The 23344-nt window shown below is 46.4% G+C and overlaps 1 protein-coding gene across 1 annotated transcript in view; it reads right to left on the reverse strand.

The window, feature by feature from the left end:
• Nucleotides 1-23344, reverse strand: part of DNAH3 (dynein axonemal heavy chain 3) — a 220079-nt gene that overhangs the window by 21218 nt on the left and 175517 nt on the right. Inside the window, exons 51-55 of the mRNA XM_030925062.1 lie at nt 21495-21677; nt 16018-16216; nt 9444-11585; nt 5312-5537; nt 617-861 (exon numbers count right to left, since the gene is read on the reverse strand). Coding sequence (XP_030780922.1) covers nt 617-861; nt 5312-5537; nt 9444-11585; nt 16018-16216; nt 21495-21677 — 2995 coding nt within the window. The remainder of the gene's footprint in view (nt 1-616; nt 862-5311; nt 5538-9443; nt 11586-16017; nt 16217-21494; nt 21678-23344) is intronic.

Here is a 23344-nt window from a genome sequence, read left to right on the forward strand (position 1 = left end):
TCCAGCCTGGGCGACACAGAGCGAGACCCTGTCTCAAAAAAAAAAAAAAAAAGTCTATAGGTAGATTAATATGTAAGCAAAATGTTATATATTCATACAAAGGAATTTGTTGTTGTTGTTGAGACAGGGTCTCCCTCTGTCACCCAGGCTGGTGTGCAGTGGTGTGATATGGGCTCACAACAAACTCCACCTCCTGGTTGAAGCAATTCTCATGCCTCGGCTTCCCACATAGCTGGGATTATAGGCGGGCACCACCACACCCGGCTAATTTTTGTGTTTTTACCATGGGGTTTTACCATGTTACCCAGGCTGGTCTCAAACTCCTGGCCTCAAGGGTTCTGCCTGCCTCGGCCTCCCTAAGTGCTGGGATTAAAGGCACAAGCCATCACGCCCAGCCAGGTTGTCAGATTTAGCAAATAAAAATACAGTGAGAGTTTAATCTTAAATAATAAATCATTTAGTATAAGTATGTTCCAAATATTGCCTGGAAAAGACTTACACTGTATTTTACTGGCAACCCTATCTGAGCGTAAGCTTAAACATGCACCTGGAAACACACTTATATGTGCCTGGTAGCCTTTTCCCCAGGCCACCCAGGTGCACTGTCATCGCTTACCCAGGGGGCCGAAGTTTCTCCTCTCTTGAACAATGGCGTGGAAGAAACAAAGGCCAAATAACATCTTTTGCCACATCACCGCCTTTGCACAGCTTTGGAAGAATACAGGATCTGAGACGGGGTCATTGAGGTAGGAGCGCAAAAGGTTGGCCCGGAGCCCTTTGGGGGGCTCATTGGTCATTTTGATTCCATTCTGGAGAATGCTGACCGGAAACTTCTCTGATGGATAGCTGGTTAGCCAGAGTCTGGAAGAACAACGGACGCAACCTTTTAGAGCAATACAGTAAGTTATAGTGAAAAACAATAACAAAAACAAAACAATAACAGTAACAAAACAGACCAGCCTGGGTAACATGGTAAAACCCCATCTCTACTAAAAATATTGTTTTATTTATAAATAATTTAAAAAAAACAAAAAATAATAGCTATGATTTATTAAATACTACCAGAGCCAAAGCCATGCTAAGCATTTAACATACGTCCTTTTATTTCCCTTAAGCCTCACAGTCACCTGATGAGGAGGGATTCACTACCCCTTTTACCAGTGAGGAAACGGAGGCATGGCAAGGTCAGGTGGGTTTTTCAAGGACACGTTGCTTGGCAGTAGTTGAACCAAGATGTGAACGAACTCAGGATTCTCTGACTCCAAAGCGCCTACATTTTTTTAATATTTTTTATTTTTTTTTTTAAATGTAGAGATGGAGGCCGGGCGCGGTGGCTCAAGCCTGTAATCCCAGCACTTTGGGAGGCCGAGACGGGCGGATCACGAGGTCAGGAGATCGAGACCATCCTGGCTAACATGGTGAAACCCCGTCTCTACTAAAAAATAGAAAAAAACTAGCCGGGCGAGGTGGCGGGCGCCTGTAGTCCCAGCTACTCGGGAGGCTGAGGCAGGAGAATGGCGTAAACCCAGGAGGCGGAGCTTGCAGTGAGCTGAGATCCGGCCACTGCACTCCAGCCCGGGCGACAGAGCGAGACTCCATCTCAAAAAAAAATAAAAAAAAAAATAAATAAATAAATGTAGAGATGGAGTCCCTCTGTGTTGCCCAGGCTTGTCTCGAACTCCAGGACTCAAGTGATCCTCCCAGCTCACCATCCCAAAGTGCTGGGATTACAGGTGTGAGTCCCTGTGCCTGGCCCTAAGGCTGCTTTCTCTCTACAATGAGAGTTGAATAGTTGCAACAGAGACAACATGGCCACAAATCCTAAAATATTTACTATTGGCCCTTTACAGAAAAAGTTTGTGGATGCCTGTCATAGAGGAAATGGCATTTGAAACGGGCCTTGAAAAATAGGGAGAAATTCTTTTTTAAAATGCAAGTTTATCTATGCCCACAAAAAAAGGGAACATATATAAAAGTGTTTAGAAGAAACCAGAATTGATAATTTTACCACCTATAGGTTAACATCTTGGCACACTGCATCTGAGGCTCTTTTTAAAAATTTTTATTTTTATTTTATTTTATTTTATTTTTATTTTTATTTTTTTGAGACAGGGTCTCACTCTGTCACCTAGGCTGCAGTGCAGTGGTGCATCTCGGCTTACTGCAACCTCCACCTCCCAGGTTCAAGTGATTCTCCTGCCTCAGCCTCCCTAGTAGCTGGGATCACAGACATACACCACCCCGCCTAGCTAGTTTTTGTATTTTTAGTAGAGACGGGTTTCAAAAAGTTGGCCAGGTTGGTCTCGAACTCCTGGCCTTATGTGATCCACCCAACTCAGCCTCCTAAAATGCTGGGATTATAGGCATGAAACACTGCTGCTCCTGGCCAGTTCTTCTTCTTCTTCTTTTTTAATCTAATTTTATTTTTAAAGATATCTTGCTCTATTGCCCAGGCTGGTTTCAGGCTCCTGAGCTCAAGTGATCCTCCCACCTCAGCCTCCTGAGTAGCGGGAACTACAGATGCACACAACCATGCTAAGCTCCCAGACTTTTATTAATTTGTTTTTCCTACCCAAGGTCAAATTACATATACATCATGGCCTCTTGGTTTTCATTGGTTTACTAGACATTAGAGAGATTTGTAACAGGTAGGTTTGGGGTTGAATGGTCGTTAGAGACACAGGACACAGGCTGAGCCTCCCTGTGGAGGAGGGAGAGCTGGTGATCTAGTCAGACTTTAGCCTGTGGTCCAGGCACAGGGCTGGGAGGGGTAGAAGAGTAAACTGGGGGCCTAAGGCCTGACTTCAGTCTGCAGATGGATGATGTTTTTGGCTCATGTCATTTGAACCCATACAATGCTGTGACATATTTTTGAAGTAGTTGATAACGGTTTTTTTTTTTTTTTTTTTTTTTTTTTTGAGATGGAGTCTCACTCTGTCGCCCAGGCTGGAGTGCAGTGGTGCAATATCAGTTCACTGCAACTTCCACCTCCTGGGTTCAAGGGATTCTTGTGCCTCAGCCTCCCAAGTAGCTGGGATTACAGACATGCACACCACACCTGGCTAATTTTTGTATTTTTAGTAGAGACGGGGTTTCACCATGTTGCCAGGGTGGTCTTGAATTCCTGGCCTCATGTGATCCACCTGCCTCAGCCTCCCAAAGTGCTGGGATTATAGCTGTGAGCCACCTCGCTTGTTGTCAAACAGCATTCTTGAAACTAATGGACTTCTCTTAAACTCTCTCTCTTTTGGAAGTTTTATATGAAGACAAATCAACTGTGGCTAATCTGACTTTGTAAATAAGCTCCAAACACTTTCCCTCTTTTCCGGCAGACAACTAAGATGAAAATAACCAGCTAGCTTTATTGGACAGAGCAGGGGTTGACACATTTTTTCTGTAAAGAACCAAAGAGTAAGTATTTTAGACTTTGTGAGCCCATATGATCTCTGCTGCAACTACTTGTCATACAGAAGTAGCCATAGACAATATATGAATAAGCATGGATGTTTTTCAATAAAACTTTATGGACACTAAAATTTGAATTTCATAGACATTTCATGTATTATGAAACATGATTCTTTAGATTTTTTTCCACACTGTTTAGTTAGCTTGCAAGCTATACAAAAACAACTGGCAGCAGGGTGCATTTGGCCATCGGGCCTTAGGTTGCTGCTCTCTGGCCTGGTATAAGAGAATCCCTGGTCCAGGTGTGGTGGCTCACGCCTGTAATCCCAGTACTTTGGGAGGCTGAGGTGGGCGGATCACCTGAGATTGGGAGTTCAAGACCAGCCTAACCAACATGGAGAAACCCCATCTCTACTAAAAATACAAAATTAGCCATGTGTGGTGGCACATGCCTGTAGTCCCATCTACTCAGGAGGCTAAGGCAGGAGAATCACTCGAAGCCAGGAGGCGGAGGTCGCCGTGAGTGGAGATTGCGCCACTGCGCTCCAGCCTGGGCAACAAGAGCGAAACTCTGTCTCAAAAAAAAAAGAGAATCCCTGAACATTTGAGTTAAAATGGACTTTAAAGTCTGTTTGGATCATCTTATTATTCTATGAATGCAAAAACTGAGGCTTAGCTTTGCTGGGCTTTAACAAAAAACAAATAGCCATTTCCAATGTTGATTAAAATTCCAAAGAACCCCAGAAATGTAGGATAGAGGTAGGCAGGTGGCAGGAGGCAGGGCAAATGATACCTGGAAAATGGTAGAAATTTTTTTATTTTTTATATTTTAAACAGGGTCTCACTCTGTGGCCCAGGCTGGAGTGCCGTGGTGTGATCACTGCTCACTGCAGCCTCGACTTCTCGGGCTCAGGTGATTCTCCCAGTTCAGCCTCCCAAGTTGCCGGGACTACAAATGTGCGCCACCACGCCCAGCTTATTTTTTGTATTTTTGGTAGAGATGGGGTTTTGCCATGTTGCCCAAGCTGACCTTGAACTCCTGGGTTCAAGCAATCCACCTATCTCAGCCTCTCAAAATGCTGATATTACAGGCGTGAGCCACCATGCCTGGACAGGATTTTTTTTAGACAAATAATAATTTTTAAAAATCAGACTTGCTCACATTGAGTCTACCTTTCTAGCTACATTTCCTATTACCTTCTCCAACAACCTCTCATGGCATATACCAGAGTTGTAAGATAACTTCTCAGTATTTCCTTAATACCTCTCTGCTTTTCCAAATGCTGTCTCTTCTGCCTGGAATATCCTTCCTGGCAAACTCCTATTCATTTTTCAAAATCCCGGGCCATTGTCAGGCCTCCAGGACTTCCCCAACCTTCCCATCCCTTTTCTATATTCCATGGCTCTTCTTCAAATAGTGAGTAAATCATATATGACATGGTATCAACATTATTCATCTATGGGCTGCCTTCTGCTAGACTGAAGAGCTTCTTTCTTTCTTTTTTTCTTTTTTTGAGAGGAAGTCTCACTCTGTCGCCCAGGCTGGAGTGCAGTGATATGATTTCTGCCCACTACAACCTCTGCCTCCTGGGTTCAAGCAATTCTCCCACCTCAGCCTCACGAGTAGCTGAGATTACAGGTGTACACCACTACACCCTGCTAATTTTTGTATTTTTAGTAGAGACAGCGTTTTGCCATGTTGGCCAGGCTAGTCTCGAACTCCTGACCTCAGGGATCCACCCGCCTCAGCTTCCTAAAGTGCTGGGATTACAGGCATGAGCCACCCTGCCCGGCCTAGACTGAGAGTTTCTAAGGGGCAGGACTGTGTCTTGATCATCTTCCCAGCCACCAGCCTGATGTCTGGAGGTTGGGTCCCAGAGAAGGCAGTGGTGGGACAGCATCTCACCTGAATCTGGCATTGGTGCTCTCAGGAACAATCACCTCCTCACAAATCTTCTCCAGTGTAGGCATCCAGCTTGTGGCCAGATGGCAGTTCTGTAAGACCACCCAGGTCCCATCTTTGATGGCATTGTTGATCATTTTGGCAGCAATAGGGCCTTGGCCTTGGCCAAGGGAGATGGTCTGTGTTCTGGTACCTCCCATACCAAGATCATCAGCAAACTTCAGCAGGCCTGAGACCAGGAAGAAAGGAGGCTTTTGAAAGATGACAGGCTAGCTAACAGTAACAGAACAGCCACATCAACAATAAACATGGCTCGGTGTGGTGGCTCACACCTGTAATCCCAACACTTTGGGAGGCCGAGGTGGGAGGATCACTTGAGCTCAGGAGTTGGAGACCAGCCTGGGCAACACAGTGAGACTCTGTCTCTATTTAAACACACACACACACACACACACACACACACACACACACGCCAATACCAACACAAAAGGTGGGGTTCACATTAAAATTTCGGACTCAGAAAAAAACTCATTAACTTCTGTTAATTACAAAATAAACACCTTTCTGGGGAAGTTCAAGACATCAGGTCAGATGGCAGATGAAGCTATAATCAACTTATCTTTTGCTTTAAACACATAGACATTCTTGATAAAAAAGGAATTATCTGAACCGAAAAGAAAAAAAAAATCAGGCCGGGCGCAGTGGCTCAAGCCTGTAATCCCAGCACTTTGGGAGGCCGAGACGGGCGGATCACAAGGTCAGGAGATCGAGACCATCCTGGCGAACACAGTGAAACCCCGTCTCTACTAAAAATACAAAAACTAGCCGGGCGAGGTGGCGGGCGCCTGTAGTCCCAGCTACTTGGGAGGCTGAGGCAGGAGAATGGCGGGAACCCGGGAGGCGGAGCTTGCAGTGAGCTGAGATCCGGCCATTGGACTCCAGCCTGGGCGACAGAGCAAGACTCTGACTCAAAAAAAAAAAAAAAAAAAAAAAAAATCAAGGTTTGAAAGAAAGGGATATTCCCAGGTGCCAAAAATGGGGAACTCAAAAATAAAGAGGTGAGCACATAATCAAATAACTAGGAAACTGATTTTTGCAAATTTATTTTAACGAGAAATATAAGCATTTGTAAAGTGAAATAAGTAAGTCTCTCACTTCTCTCTTCCCAGTGGTAGCCACTGTTACTAGATTTGTGAATCCTTCCAGAAATATTTTATGTATTTAAATAAATGCATATATATGATTAAATTTATATGAATTGTAGAATACTGCATTTTTTCCCACTTATCAATGTACGTATCTTATAGGTCTCTTCCACATTAGTACATGTATTAAGGCTTTTTGCTTTCATGGATACATAGCATATCACCATTGGAAAATACCACTTTATTTCATTACTCTAGATGTTAAAGTTTTAATGTCCTTGGGAGATACAGCTTTGCACTCATAAGAGGTAGGGAGCTGGAACTGAGACACTTGCATAAAGTTAGGATTCTCAAGGTGCCATCCCTTCATGTTATGAAGACCAGACATTTGGCCAGATGCGGTTGCTCACGCCTGTAATCCCAGCACTTTGGGAGGCCGAGATGAGAGGATCACTTGAAGTTAGGAATTCGAGACAAGCATGGCCAACATGGTGAAACCCCATCTCTACTAAAAATACAAATATTAGCTGGGTTTGGTGGCACACGCCTGTAGTCTGAGCTACCTGGGAAGCTGAAGCAGGAAAATTGCTTGAACCCAGGGAGAGGCGGAGGTTGCAGTGAGCTGAGATCGTGCCACTGCAGTCCAGCCTGGGTTACACAGTGAGACTCCATCTCAAAAAACAAACAAACAAACAAACAAACAAAAAGAAGCCCATTTGACTACTGACCCAGGGAAAAGACATGGAAGCTCATAACTGGTCTGGAGCCTGGATGAAAAAAACAAACAACTCTCCAGTGAAAAATCAAAACACTGTTTATGTCACATGAATTTGAGGAGTGTGAGTTCACGGTACTCTCTGGTGTGGGATTCCTAAGCTGAGAAATTTCCCATAAAATTTGATTCAGAATGGCGACCCCCACCTCGCCCCCTGGGGTACCACTGTTTGCACAGGCAAAGTTGTTCTATAGGGACACCCCTAAAACCCAAAGTATATGAGACTCCTGCAAAACAACACAAATCTGCTGATGGTGAACTCACAATAAAAAAAGACAAACAAGGAAGTACATCACTATGAGGGGCAGGCAGCACATAAAAAAAATCAGGGTTAATATTCTAAGGATTACATATGGTCTCTGTTACGAGCTGCATCGTGTCCCTAGCAAAATTCATACATTGAAGTCCTAATTCCGGGTACCTCAGAATGTAACTGTTCAGTAGCTGGAGATAGGGTCTTTGCAGAGGCAAAGTTAAAATGAATTCATTAGAGTGGGCCTTAATCCAATATGACTGATATCCTTATGAGAAGAGGAGATGAGGACAGACACAGAGAGAAGGCCCTGTGCAGACATAGGGAGAAGAAGACCATCAGCAAGCCAAGCAGAGAGGCCTCAAAAGAAACCATCCCTGCCAAAAGTTTGATTTCAAACTTCTTTCTTTGAGACTTGTGAGAAAATAAATTGCCATTTGTTTGTTTTTTGAGATGGAGTTTCGCTCTTGTTGCCCAGGCTGGAGTGCAATGGCGCAATCTTGGTTCACCACAACCTCCACCTCCCAGATTCAAGCGATTCTCCTGCCTCTGCCTCCCGAGTAGCTCACGCCAGTAATCCTAGCACTTTGGGAGGCCAAGGTGGGTGGATCACTTCAGGTCAGGAGTTCAAGACCAGCCTGGCCAGCATGGTGAAACCCCATCTCTACTAAAAATATAAAAATTAGCTGGATGTAGTAGCACGTGCCTGTAATCCCAGCTACTCGGGAGGCTGAGACACGAGAATTGCTTGAACCCAAGAGGTGGAGGTTGCAGTGAACCAGTATCACGCCACTGCACTATAGACTGGGCGACAGAGCAAGACTCCGTCTCAAAATAAATAAATAAAATAAAATAATAAAAAATAAAACAATAATAATAATCATTGTGCACCAGCTAGTGAAATAATGGATCTCGGTAATGATTGTCATAGGCCACTAAAACTATTAAAGTCAGTGGTTCCCAACACTGGTTGCACATTGGAATGACTGGAAAGGCTTCATAAAACACAATTCATAAAACATCCCAAAGATTTTAATTTAATTGGCCAAGGCTATGGCCTATGCATTGAGATGCTTCTTTAAACTCCCCAAGTGATTCCAAGGTGCAGCCAAGATTGAGAACCGTCACATTAGGTGACAATCTGGTGGGAAACTTTATAAGGGAGGGCGCGGGGGGACAGACAGCCAGCTCACGCTGACAATGCCTGAGTCCCGGATCTGTCTTTATCAGAAAAGACAGCCAGACAGTATGGATCTCGTGATGTGCGGCACTAGAAGGAACACAAGGTGAAGTTTCCTGTGGAATCATCCGAGCTGAATCTCACCAAGCTTCTATTTTGTTCTTTTTTTCTTTGGGAGGGGGCAGGGTCTGTCCCCTAGACTGGAGTACAGTAGTGTGATCATAGCTCATTGAGGCCTTGACCTCCCCAGGCTGAAGGGATCCTCCTACCTCAGCCTCCCAAGTAGCTGGAACTACAAGCATGTGCCACCATTTCCAGCTAATTTTTTAATGTTTTATAGCAACGGAGGTCTCACTATATTCCCCAGGCTGGTCTCAAACTCCTGGGCTCAAGCAATCCTCCCAACTCATTCTCCCAAAGTGCTGGGATTACAGGCATAAGCCACCTCTCCTGAACCCTCACAAGGTTTTTAAGGAAAAAACTTTGAATGAATTATCAAGATTCAACAGTGGGAAATTTCTGCATTTCTGGTTTCTCTTGAAAAATCAGATGATCTAGCAATTCTGGGCTTACATTTCCAAATGGCCCAATTTGTGGGTGCCGAGTAGCAGCTGAGCTCTTTAGGTGGAAAAACAAGAGTTCCGTGGCTCCACCTCGGCCTATAAACCACTTGGCCTTCAAAGTCATCTGAACTTGAGATACCTGCCGTAAGGGACCGGCTACTGATATCCACCCACACATTCTGGGCTTTCCATGTCTCTTCCACAACACTCTGTTCTTACCTGCCATTGGGTCTGCACTTGGAGACAACACAAAAATCAAAGGCGCACAGCAGCTGGAATCATTGTAGGATCCCTGGAGATCGAAGGTAGGGGCTTCGATGTACAGCTTTCCCATGTGTTCAGCAATGAACTCCCGGACCGCTGGCACTATTTTGTCAGGCCGCAAACATCGGAGGATCACCATCTTCTCCAATCCTTGACAGAACTTCCAAGACCCAGGGAGTTGCTCCTCGTGGGGCCAGGCTGAGTCATAGATCAGCTTCCATTCATCCAGGTTCTGTTCCAAATGGTTCATCAGGCCGTGCAATTTGGGTAAAGCAGATGCACGGACAATCTCCGCCCACGCCTTCTCAGCCAGCCATTGGGGAGCTGGGTTGGGGTAGGGGTTATCCAGTGCGATGCCTCCAGTAAGAAGGAAGTACCACACCTCCTCTGTAATTTCCTTCTTCTGTTTCATGATGCCGATGGTCAGGAGGAGAGAGAAGAGTAGCTTGTCCTTCTCAAACAGAGAACGGCACACGTTGTTGTAGATACTGAGGGTGAAATGGTCAATGATGTACTCGATGCGCAGATTCAGTTCTTCGCTCTTCGTGCTATGGGCCAGGGAATGCATGTAGAGATGTATGAACCAAGTCAGGGAGTACTGGTACATCGGCTCGATGTTGGCCAGGTCCGAGATACAAAAGAAGATGGTGGCGGAATGCACAGCCACTGGCTTATAGCCCATACGAGTCTCGTCAATCTGCGTTTCTGTCATGGAAGCAACTTTCTGTTTCTCCGAGATCTCTTCAGATAGCACTTTGGAGGAGGACAGAACTTTGATGGCGGTTTCATCCTCCAGGATGTTACCCTTGGACATGGAGAGAACCTCTAAGATCTTATCTTCAATTTCCTTGAGATGCTTCTTGTTCTCTGCGCTTTCCACAATCAACTGGTTCTTTTTCTCTTCCAGCTCTGGCTTCTCCTTCGCAGTCACGATGCCAAGGAGTTGATCTTGGAGACCCAAGGGGGTGATCATGAAGTTGAGGAGACAGACTTTCACAGCAACTTCTGGGAGGTAATGTGGATTCCTCAAACGGGTTGTGATGTATAACTTAAAATCCCTGGAATATTCGATGATGTTTTCACCCAGCCTCATGTACTCAACTCCTTGCTGTTTGAATGTTGCCTTGAGCAAGATAGGTTCGATAGAAGCATCCAGCTCTTCACCAATGTTTTCAATCAAGACAGGGGTGCCTAACTGCAGCGCGTTTTCCAGCATCCTCATGTAGTTGCTATCAGAGAACTTGATGACAGCCAGTTTATTCACCTTCTCCATGTTCTTAATCCATTTATTGGCCTGCCCCTGAGGGTCAATCATTAAGGCCCAGCGTCTGGAATTGGACACAATGATGCCGTTGTCGATGGAGAAGGAGTCAACGGGAAGCCCAGCAATCTGCCAGGCACGGATTTTTATGGGATCCCCTAACGTGTGGCTGAGACTGAAGTCACTAGAGCCGGGGATGACCTTGTCCTTACATTCAGCCAACCATTGATTTTGGCACTGGATCCGATAATCCACTGTAAAAGCGCCCAGGTAAGCCACGGTTCCTGAGGACAGCAACACATCACCCGTCAGATTAGTATAGCGGATCCCCAGGTGCCGGGCAGCTTCGGTCCATCTGTCCTTCTCTCCCCCAAGACCACTGATCAGTTTCTCTGCCCTGACCAGCTTTTGGGAGCAGATTTCAATGTTTTCCTCCAAGTCCTTTTTCTTGGTGTTCATCTTTCCAAAGTCGTCATTCAGGGCCTGGAGCCGGTCTACCACCAGCTTCAGCTCTGCTCGTTTCTGATTCAGCTTCTGCATCTGTGCATCCAGCTTCCCCTCCGCCTCCCTCAGTCGCTCCCGTTTGGGAGCCACCACCTTGGCCACGCGATCGTACACCTCCATGGCCCTCACCCACTTGCACAGACCCTCACAGGCCGAAGACACATTTTTAATGACAGTCGGCTGGAATTCCGGGTGATTGATAAACCTTTCCCGGATCCGCTGCATGGTCAGTGGGGGGATGTTGTCTTTGTCATACGTCTTAAGACTCTCCAAGAATTTCAGATCCCCAAGAATCTTTTTGGATACCCCCCAGTAGTCTTCTATCATCTTACCTATTTGGAATAAGAAACAGAGATAATGTATTAAGACATTCTGGCCGAGACTTAAAATTTTGCAGTGGTTACTGCTGGTATTTGAGAAAAAACAGAAACAAAACATGGTCTAGGAGGCCCAGCTGACCTCACCAGCCCCATCTCTGCCTCACTCCCTAAACCCGGGTTACAAAGGACCTTCCTTCAATTCCTCCATGACCCCAAGTGCTTCTTACCATGAGCCCTTCGCCGATACTGTAAATGGCATCTAGCTGGCTCCTGACCAGACCTCAGTTCTCATTTTATTCTATTTTATTTATTTATTTATTTTGAGACAGAGTCTTGCACTGTTGGCCAGGCTTGAGTGCAGTGGTGCGATCTCGGCTCACTGCAACCTTCGCCTCCTGGGTTCAAGCGATTCTCCTGCCTCAGGGTCCCAAGGAGTTGGGACTACAGGCATGTGCCACCATGCCCAGCTAATTTTTGTATATTTAGTAGAGACGGGGTTTTACCATGTTGACCAGGCTGGTCTTAAACTCTTGACCTCATATGATCTGCCCACCTCAGCCTCCCAAAGTGCTAAGATTCCAGGCCTGAGCCACCGCACCCAGCCAACTTTTTTTTTTTGAGATGGAGTCTCACTCTTGTTGTCCAGGCTGGAGTGCAGTGGTGCGACCTCGGCTCATTGCAACCTCTGCCTCTCGGGTTCAAGCGATTCTCCTACCTCAGCCTCCAGAGTAGCTGGGATTACAGGCGCCTGCCACCATGCTCAGCTAATTTTTTTGTACTTTTAGTAGAGATGGGGTTTCACCATGTTGGACAGGCTGGTCTCGAACTCCTGACCTCAGGTGATCCACCTGCCTCAGCCTCCCCAAGTGCTGGGATTACAGGCATGGGCCACGACGCCCAGCTACGCCCAGCCAATCTTTGCATTTTTTATGGAGATGAGGCTTCGCCATGTTGCCCAGGTCAGAGGCCTCACTTTAAAAGCCATCGCCATAGAGGTTTCCCTAGACTTCTCGGACAAGAGGGACCCCCCTCCCCGCCGCACCAGCATTTTCTTTCATCTTGCTTGCTAGAAAGTCCATTCCCTTTATAGCACTTATTGCAACCTGTAAGTTTTCAATTATTTTCTACCATCTATCTCTCCCTCAAAGTGGTAACCTTCTGCTGCTTTCTAGAACCTGGAACACTGCCTAGTACTTAGTTATCAATAAATATGGGTTGAATGAATAGTACCCCATTATCTTATTCATGGATAGAAAAGGCAGCAGGAGCCACAGCCCGTGGAGATGAGTTTCGAATATTCTTCCCTAGTCTGGGACGTTGGTTGGAGCCCAATCAGTCCTCCTTGTGATGAACCGTGTGAGTGAGGCCAAGGTCTTGTGAGAATGAAGGAGGCTGGAAGAAGCAGCTTGCAGGCTTCCACCCACACAGAAGACTACCCGTGGCCTGCCCAGACACAAAGCCAGGCCCTTATTCCCCTTAGCACACATCATGCTGACTAACAACTAATCAAGCGAGTCTCAATCCCATCCCGGAACAATGCTCCTTCTGTTGACACATTGGAAAAAATTCGGGAAGCCTTTTGGCCCGCGGTACTTGCCAAGCTCAGGCTCATCAAAAAAGTTATACTCTGAGACATCACATTGACTACAGCAGGTCAAATGTGTCCCATTCCTAATTACAAGAGCAGAAATCGGCCAAATATTTCCCGTGAAGGTTTTTGTTGGCATTCTAGAAAATGATCTGCTTCATTTAAATTCAAGGTACCCCAAACTAACTCAATTGCTCTTTTGCTCCATCTCAATATACTCACTCAATTCCATGGTTTGGGTGAATAATAGGCATAATTTGCTTTAATTTTAATTTAATGATAGGTTCTGTGCTGATTATCAGTGATCCAAGATGAGAAATGGCATTCATGACCTGGCTGTGCTTTGTGTATCTCAGCAGGTCTCAAACCCAGCTACAGGCAGAGCTTAAAAAAAAAAATTCTACTGCTCAGGCTGCATCCCAGACCAATGGAATGAGAGTCTCTAGGAGTGGGGCATGGACTTCTGCTTTTTTTTTTTTTTTTTTTGAGACAGAGTTTCGTTCTTGTTGCCCAGGCTGGAGTGCAATGGCATGGTCTCGGCTCACTGCAACTTCTGCCTCCTGGATTCAAGCAATTCTCCTGCCTCAGCCTTCCAAGTAGCTGGGATTACAGGCACACACCACCATGCCCAGCTAATTTTTCTTTTTTTTTTTTTTGTATTTTTAGTACGGGATTTCACCATGTTGGCCAGGTTGGTCTCAAACTCCTGACCTCAGGTGATCGCCCATCTTGGCCTCCCAAAGTGCTGGGATTACAGGAGTGACCTACCGCGCCTGGCCGACTTCTGCATTCTTTAAGCTCTCCAGGTGATTCCAGGGTGCAGCTAGGGTGCAGAAGTACCATCTAGCTCATCTTTGCTCAAGGCCAACTTATTATACCTCAGCTGCTTCCCTAAAGGATGCTCTTGTAAAGTCCACTCCTTGCTTGGCTCTTCCTGATGAGTTTTGCATCTGTTTTATGTGACTGTAGGCCTGACAGCCGCCAGAGAAGAGGGAATACTAAGCAATGGGAAGCAGGAGCCAGAAGGTCTCAAATGAAGGATCAGGGATTTCTTTTTTGAGACAGGGTCTCACTCTGTCATACAGGCTAAAGAGCAGTGGCAGGATCACAGCTCACTGTAGCCTCAACCTCCCAGGCTCAAGCATTCCTCTCTTCTCAGCCTCCTGAGCAGCTGGGACTACAGACGTGCACCAGCACACCTGGGTAAATTTCGTATTTTTTGTAGAGATGGGGTTTTGTCATGTTGTCCAGGCTGGTTTCAAACTTCTGGGCTCAAGTGATCCACCCACCTCAGTCTCCCAAATTGCTGGGATTACAGGTGTGAGCCACTGTGCCTGGATGGGATTAGAGTAGAGACTTCTAACATTACAGAAAGAATGAAGGAATAGCCAGACTGTTCCCAGGATGGGAGGATTCAAAAGGCAGGAAATAGAACTGGAGGTGATTTTTAAAGTCATGGTTCAGCTCTAAGGCACTGGTCTCAATGCAAGGTCCTACATCTAATTTAAATTTGAAGGACAGTAATATCCACCTGTTCATGTTTCTAGGCTCAACTGTAGAAGGGGCTTTCCTTCCTCCTTCCCCATTCCTTTCTCCCCATTTCTAATTCTCTGTATCCTCCTCTTTCTCTTTCTTTTTTCGTCTGTCCCCCCTTCTCTCTTTCTCCCCGTCCAGTTGCCGTCTCTGCCTCTCTTGGCCCTTGTCTCCCGTCTATGTCTCTCTCCCTTTAATTTTCCATTCCTCACTTCTGCTGCACCCCACTCCCTCCCCCAACTCTTCCTCTCTGTCTTCCTGTGAGTGTTTTTTGTCTCCCTGTCTCTCTTCTCTCTGGTCTCTTTTCTTCCCACTCTGTGTCTCTGTTTCTGTGTCTCTCTTTGTATCTCTGGCACTCCCTGTGTCTCTGCGTCTCTCTGTCTCCATTTCTCTGTCGCTCTCCACATATTTGTCTCTCAGTCTCTATTTCTACCTGTTTCTCTCCCCTCATGCCTTATTCTCTCCTGTATGTCTGCAACTCACTTGTGCGTGCAAGTCTCTCCCCATCTCCTCTCTCTCTCTTTTTCTTTCTCTTTATCTGTGTGTGTGTGTGTTTCCCTGTCTCTTTCTCCTGATTTCCTTCTCTCCTGGTCCCCCTGTCCCTTTGGGTGCATATGCACATGCATGCCTGTGTGTATGCATGTCTGCATGTGGTGCATGCATGTGTGTGCATGCACATCTGTGTGTGCATGTTTGTGTATGCATACATGTGTGTTCATGCATGGCCGTGTATGCATGTGTGCATGCATGTCTATATGTGCATGCACATGTGTGCATGTCTCTGTGTGTGCATGCATGTGTGCGCATGTCTCTGCATGTGTGCGCATGCGTGTGCATGTCTGTGCATGCGTGCATGCATGCATGTGTGTAGAGGTGTCTGGGTCTCCATTTATTTCTCAGTCTCCTCTCTGTTCCTTTCTTTGTCTCTGTCTCATTCTTTTCCTTTCCCTAACTCTCTTTCTCTGCTTCTCTCTCTGTAGTTCTCTTAGTCACCCACACATGACTGTGTTTGTTCCACACGAGGCCTTTTGTCTACCTGACCTTCATTTTTGTAATGACTTGCAGGGAGAGGCCTTGACTAAGCTCAGCTCCACCTACAGATACCTGCATTTTCCCAACTGACTGAGAGGGCGGAAGCTGCTGGAGAAGCGTGAGAGAGGCCTTGGGTGCACACACAGCCTGGTTCCTTTCTTAATTCCTCCAAACTCAATGATCTTGCCTGCATGCCTGGAGTCGACTTGGGGATGCAGTGGGGTGCTGGCACCCCACTGCCAGGAAAGAGCAACCTGTGCAGGCATCTGGGTGGGGTGGGGTGGGGGTTACCGGAGCCACTGGGGTCTGGCTTCCTCTCTGGCTTCATCCCTTTCATGACGCAGATGCTCTCCATGACCAGCTTGACAGGGCCTGGTGGGTTCTGCATCGACTTCACCAGTGAGATGTCGGCCGGGTTCAGGGTGTCCAGAGCAGCCAGTGCAGCCTTGAGCGCAGGCATTGCCTCAGCTAGATCGCCCTCACATTCGTTCTGTGGGCAGCACGAGGACAAAGGAGATGAGTGCCCAGGGCCTGGCACACTGGGGGCAAAGCAGAGCTCTACTCCTACATGAGGAATCAGGAAGAGGTGCTTCTTCTTCCTCTTCCAGATCCCGTTTAACACGGTGCCTGCCCCTGAAGCTGGACAATGACTCTGAGCGTTAACCAGCAGCTGGAACACATGCATGGCCTTTTGGGGTTGTGGTCTGGATGCCCCGAACATCTGAGTATTCAACTTATTTGCTTTTTTGGCTGGGCGTGGTGGCTCATGCCTATAATCCCAGCACTTTGGGAGGCCGAGGTGGGTGGATAACTTGAGGTCAGGAGTTCAAGACCAGCCTGGTCAACATGGCAAAACCCTGTCTCTACTAAAAATACAAAAATTAGCCGGGCGTGGTGGCGGCGCTTGTAATCCCAGCTACTCAGGAGGCTGAGGTAGAAGAATCGCTTGAACCCGGGAGGCGGAGGTTGCAGTGAGCTGAGATTTCGCCATTGCACTCCAGCCTGGCCAACAAGAGCAAAATGCTGTCTGAAAACAAAAACAAAAACAAGAGACAAAAACAAAAAAACTCACGTAGGCGTTGTTACCACATTTGTTTCTATGCTAAAAACGTAATAATTTAAAGTTGCCCCTGAGTCTTAGCATGGAAAGAGCAATCGGATTGTTTGAGAGGTATAGACCAGTGCAATGTGGCGAAATGTAATCAGATCGCAGTAATTTTGGTATCACTCATCATCCTCATTGGGGGGAAAGAAATAATTGGAAAGAATTGACCAACGTAAGCAAATCATTGCACTCGTGAATCAAGTGTTGGTGACCTGATTCTTGCTTTTCCAGTCTCTTTGTCTTCCCAGTATGGATTTCTTTTCCTTTCTTTTCTTTTCTTTCCTTTTCTTTTCTTTTCTTCTTTTCTTTTCTTTCTTTTTTTTTTTTTTTTGACAGAGTCTCACTGTATCATCCAGGCTGGACTGTAGAAGCGGTGTGATCTCGGCTCACTGCAACCTCTGCTTCCTGGGTTCAAGCAATTCTCGCACTTCAGGCTCCCGAGTAGCTGGGATTGCAGGCGCCTGCCACCAGGTCTGACTAACTTTTGTATTTTTAGTATAGATGGGTTTTCACCATGTTGACCAGGCTGGTCTCGAACTCCTGACCTCAGGTGATCCACTTGTCTTGGCCTCCCAAAGTGCTGGGATTACAGGCATGAGCCTCCGTGCCCAGTCATACTTCTGAGTTTCTAACAAATTACCTTTTTTTTTTTTCTTTTTTGGTAAAGAGCAGGGAACTAACTTTTTCTCCATATAAAGAAACACTAAGATTTATGTTTCTTAAAGGCAAATTAGGATCAAACAGAAACTCCTAATATGGATTTCATTTGCATTCCTGCTGTGCATTTGGTACCCTACTGGGCACTATTCCATGTTGTGTCATTTCTGGGAGTGTGAGGAGATTAGAGAAAATTAGCAACTCCGCCCGGGCAGGAGGACCACAGCCCTGAAAGGTCCAGGAAGGGATTCCAGTCCACACAAAAGCCTCAGGGAAGCTGCACATTAGACACTGGTTTCTTCTCCTCCCTGAGTAGTTTCTTCCACTTCCTGACTCATCCCAGGATGTCACTCCCTGGAAGAGGGATGAGATGGCAGAGTATTGAGCCTCACCCTTTGCACTGAAACCTGATGTGGCAGTTTTTGCCTGGGAATGGGTGTGGTGGGGCGTCCTGGGTCGCCGCCGTACCAACCTTGTGCCATCACTCACCTCCCTCCTGCTCCAGTAAGTCACTGTTTGGCCTGACATTACAAAGCAGAGTCCTGGCTGTGCTGTTCTCCTTCCCTCTGTGACCCACATGTGGAGAGGGGCTAGCCTTGGTCCCATAGGTAAGTCCCCTTGATACAGAGCAAAGAACAGCAGTTTTGGAGAATCGCTAACATAGACCCTTACGCTCTGGCACAGGCTACAAATGTTACATGTTTTCCTCTTAGTACCCCCACTTCATAGACGAAGAAACTGAAGCGAGGAAAGGACAGAGCAAAAACTGAGCCCTGATGTACCTGATTCCAGCACAGAACCATGGAAGAGTTGCCAATTCATGCGCCTCAGGGGGCCAGGCCAGTGAGTGTGAGTGGGTGGGGCTGGGGCTTTGGTGAATTGAAACACAGGAGCAGCATCTATTTAATACCGATGATGAGTGCAACCCGGGAGGGCAGCTCCGATGTTGCCAGGTTGCCTGAGGTTTTCCAAAGAAAAGCTGAAAATTCAGAATTGTTACTTGAAATTGCCTGGATTTTTTTTTTTTTTTTTTTTTTTTTGTGAGATAAGAGCTGACTCCGTTGTCCAGGCTAGAGTACAGTGGTGTGACTACAGCTTACTGCAGCTCCTGGACTCAAGTGATCCTCCTGACTCAGTCTTCTGAGTAGCTAAGACTACAGTTGTGCTCCACTGCACCTGGCCAATTTTTTTCTTTTTAGTTTTTTGTAGAGAAGAGTTTTCACTATTGTTACCCAGGCTGGTCTGAAATTCCTCCTGGCCTCAAGCCATCCTCCTGACTCAGCCTCCCAAAGCACTGGGATTAAAGGCATGACCCACATTGCCTGGTCCATTATTACTGATGGTTTCCATTCATCTCCTGTCTGTTCTATTAGGACTCTAAGTGAAAAAGCATCTGTAATTCAGGGTATTCATTATGTGACTCTGACAGGGATCAGACCCACCCAGGGGATCTCCCACAGGCCAGGTGTCTGGACTCAGTGGAGAAAAGTTAATCAAAAAGGCCTGCCCTTCTGAGACAATGCCCCATAACTTTTTTTTTTTTTTTGGTCACTCAGGCTGGAGTGCCGTGGCATGATGTTGGCTCACTGCAACCTCTACCTCCCAGGTTCAAGTGATTCTTGTGCTTCAGCCTCCTGAATAGCTGGGATTACAGGTGCCCCACCACCAGACCCGGCTAAGTTTTATATTTTTAATAGAGACAGGGTTTCACCATATTGGCCAGGCTGGTCTCCAATTTGTGACCTCAAGTGATCCGCCTGCCTCAGCCTCCTAAAAGTGCTGGGATTACAGGTGTGAGCCACAGCACCCGGCCGCCATGACCTATTTATGATAGAAGACAGACATAGGCTGCTTTTTGATCAAGCCCTTGTTTGAAGAATGGTTGAGAGAATTTTCTGTTAAGTGGGGGCATAGGTTCAAGTATGTTAAGGTAAGTGCCATGAACCTTGGCTTCTAATCCCACTAACTAACCATGCAGTTCTGGAAAGTCAATTTACCACTGAACCTCAATGCTGTCAACTCTCATATGCCCATGTCTGTCATTCTTTTTTTTTTTTTTTTGAGATAAGTTCTCGCTCTGTCGCTGAGGCTGGAGTGCATTGGTGCAATCTCGACTTACTGTAACCTCTACCTCTTAGGTTCAAGAAATTCTCCCACCTCAACCTCCTGAGTAGCTGAGATTACAAGCACGTGCCACCATGCCCAGCTAATTTTTGTATTTTTAGTAGAGGTAAGGTTTTATCATGTTGACCAGGCTGTTCTCGAACACCTGACCTCAAGTGATCTGCCCACCTTGGCCTCCTGAAGTGCTGGGATTACAGGCATGAGCCACCTCTCCCGGCCCCATCTGTCATTCTGAAGTCTCAAAGTAGTTTTAATGCTCAAATGTAACCATGTACTTCAAAGTGCTTTGTGAAATACACAACATCATATCAGTGCTAATAGAAGAAATAGATTTTCTTTTACTACCTGAATGTAGGTCAAGCCCTTACCAGGACTATTTCCTCTCTGGCACAAGAATCACCTTCAAGTGGGTTTCCTCTAGGTTCAACATTCTGTCATTCAACAAATATTTATTCCACACCTACAACAGCCAGGCATAATTGAGCAAAAATACGATGGAGGCAAAGGAAACAGCCATGTGGATATCAAAAGGAAGGCATTCTGTGTAGAGGGAACAGCCAGTTCAAAGGCTCTAGGGTGGGAATGTGGGTTATGATTATTTAACGAATAGCTAGGAGATCAGTGTGGCCAGAGTACAGGGAATGAAGGAAAAGTGGTAAGAGATGGGGTCAAAACATATTGGGTCTTTTTGTTTGTTTGTTTTTGAGACTGGGTCTTGCTCTGTCACCCAGGCTGGAGTGCAGTGGTGCGATCTGGACCCACTGTAGCCTCGACCTCCTGGGCTCAGGACTCTCCCACCTCAGCCTCCTGAGTAGCTGGGACCATACGTGCATGCCACCACAGCCGGCGAATTTTTTTACATTTTTTTGGAGAGATGGGGTTCTCCATGTTGCCCAGGCTGGTCTTGAACTTGGCTGGTCTTGAACTCCAGCACGGAAGCAATCCACCCACCTCAGCCTCCCACAGTATTGGGATTACAGGCATGAGTCACTGCACCTGGCCACTTTTTTTGTTTTGTTTTGTTTTTTAGACAACAGAGGGTCTTGGTCAGCTACTTGGGAAGCTGAGGTGGGAGGATCACTTGAGTCCAAGTGTTCAAGGCTGCAGTGAGCTATGGATTGCAGTGGCATGATCCTAGTTCACTACAGCCTCAAACTCCTGGGCTCAAGCAAACCTCCCACATCAGCCTCCTGAGTAGCTGGGACTACATGGGTGTGCCAGTACACCTGGCTAAGTTTTTTAGTTTTATTTTTGTAGAGACAGGATCTTGCTATGTTGCCCAGGCTGGTCTTAAACTCCTAGGCTCAGGTGATCCTCCTGCCTTTGTCTCCCAAAGCTCTGGGATCACAGGTGTGAGCCACTACACCTGTCCACGTGTTGGGTCTTAATGCTTCCTGGATTCAACCATGTTTCAGAGCAACTTGCGTCATCACTTATCAGCTATGTGATGCTGGGAGAGTCGCCTACCCCTTATTATTATTTTTTTAGACGGAGTTTCACTCTTGTTGCCCAGGCTGGAGTGCAGTGATGCAATCTTGGCTCACTGAGACCTCTGCCTCCCAGGTTCAAGCAATTCCCCTGCCTCAGCTTCCTGGGTAGCTGGGATAACAGACACACGCCACCATGCCTGGCTAATTTTTTTTTTTTTTTTTTGTATTTTAATAGAGACGAGGTTTCACCATGTTGGTCAGGCTGGTCTTGAACTCCTAACCTCAGGTGATCCACCTCCCTTGGTCTCCCAAAGTGCTGGGATTACAGCTGTAAGCCACTATGCCCAGCCTTGCCTACCCTTTCTGAGCCTCACTTTTCTCATCTGTGAGATGGACATAACCATGCTCATTCAGCAGCACTAGTTCCCTCCCTTTCTTCTCGGTCTTTCTACCTTGATTCCTTGGGCAATAGCAGCAGCAACATTGGCTTCTTTTTCATCTGCCTGCACCAGAAGTTTCTTTGCATCAGCTTCTCTTGTCTCTGCTTCAATTTTCACCATCATCTTGGCAGTTTCCTCGGAGGTGAGGATGAGTTGAGGTTGAAGAGCGGTCAGTTCTCTTTGCATGACTGCTACCTAGCAAGGAGAGAGGTGGGAGGAATCCAGGGTCAGCACTGAAAATGGCAAAGCAGACAAGAGTTGAAAGGATTCTTCAACCTATGACATAAGCAGAAAATATGTACTAATGATTTTGACATGGTCTTGGGTACAGATTTGTTTCCTAGTGATTATCTCATAGGTTTTTCAACAGTTATTGAGTTTACACTCTGTGTTGTGGTTACCAAGCACTGTGCTAGGCACTAGACATGTACTTGTAAACTAAAAAAATTTTTAAAAACTATGTCCTCCCTCACTGAGTCTATATTGTAGTGTTGGGGGTAATGGGAGAGAGAGAAAAGCAAGTTAAGAATTTATTTATTTATTTATTTGACAGAGTCTCTCGCTCTGTCGCCCAGGCTGGAGTGCAGTGGCACAATCTTGGCCCACTGCAACCTCCGACTCCTGGGTTCAAGCAATTCTCCCGTCTCAGCCTCCTGAGTAGCTGGGACTACAGTCACACGCCACCACGCCTGGCTAATTTTTGTATTTTTAGTAGAGATGGAGTGTCACCATGTTGGTCAAGCTGGTCTCGAACTCTTGAACTCAGGTGATTCATCTGTCTCAGCCTCCCAAAATGCTGGGGTTACAGGCGTGAGCCACCGCACCCGGCCAAGAAATTTTTTTTAACTACATTTATTTTTACTTGTAATCCCAGCAATTTGGGAGGTAGAGGTGGGAGAATCGCTTGAGCCCAGAAGTTCAAGACCAGCCTGGGAAACATAGTGAGACCCGGTCTCTACAAACTTTTTTTTTTAAGTTAAAATATATTTTTTTTCTTTTTTTGAGATGGAGTCTCACTCTGTCACCCAGGCTGGAGTCCAGTGGTGAGATCTCAGCTCACTGCAACCTCTGCCTCCTGAGTTCAAGCAATTCTCCTGCCTCAGCCCCCCGAGTAGCTGGGATTACAGACATATGCCACCACACCTGGCTAATTTTTGTATTTTTAGTAGAGACGGGGTTTCACCATGTTGGCCAGGCTGGTCTTGAACTCCTGACCTCAGATGATCCAACTGTCTTGGCCTTCCAAAGTTCTGGGATTACAGGCATGAGCCACTGTGCCCAGCCAAAATTATTTTTTAAAGCTACATTTTTTTAAAGGCTATGAATTAAAAACACAGCTGAGATAGAAGTTACTTTCTTTTTTTTTTTTTTTTTTTGAGACGGAGTCTCGCTCTGTCGCCCAGGCTGGAGTGCAGTGGCCGGATCTCAGCTCACTGCAAGCTCCGCCTCCCAGATTTACGCCATTCTCCTGCCTCAGCCTCCCGAGTAGCTGGGACTACAGGCGCCCGCCACCTCGCCCGGCTAGTTTTTTGTATTTTTTAGTAGAGACGGGGTTTCACCGTGTTAGCCAGGATGGTCTCGATCTCCTGACCTCGTGATCTGCCCGTCTCGGCCTCCCAAAGTGCTGGGATTACAGGCTTGAGCCACTGCGCCCGGCCAGAAGTTACTTTCAAAGATACTTTTTCCAATAGTACTGTGGACTAAATGTTTGTTTCCTCCTCAGATTTATATGTTGAAGCCTAATCCCCAATTTGATGGTAATTATAGGTGAGGCCTTTGGAGGGAATTAGAGTTAGAAGAGGTCATAAGGGTGAGGCCCACATGATGGGGTAAATGCCCTTATATAATAAAAACAGGAAGCC

Source organism: Rhinopithecus roxellana, chromosome 20 (genome assembly GCF_007565055.1).
Source record: "Rhinopithecus roxellana isolate Shanxi Qingling chromosome 20, ASM756505v1, whole genome shotgun sequence".
Taxonomy (NCBI): domain Eukaryota; kingdom Metazoa; phylum Chordata; class Mammalia; order Primates; family Cercopithecidae; genus Rhinopithecus; species Rhinopithecus roxellana.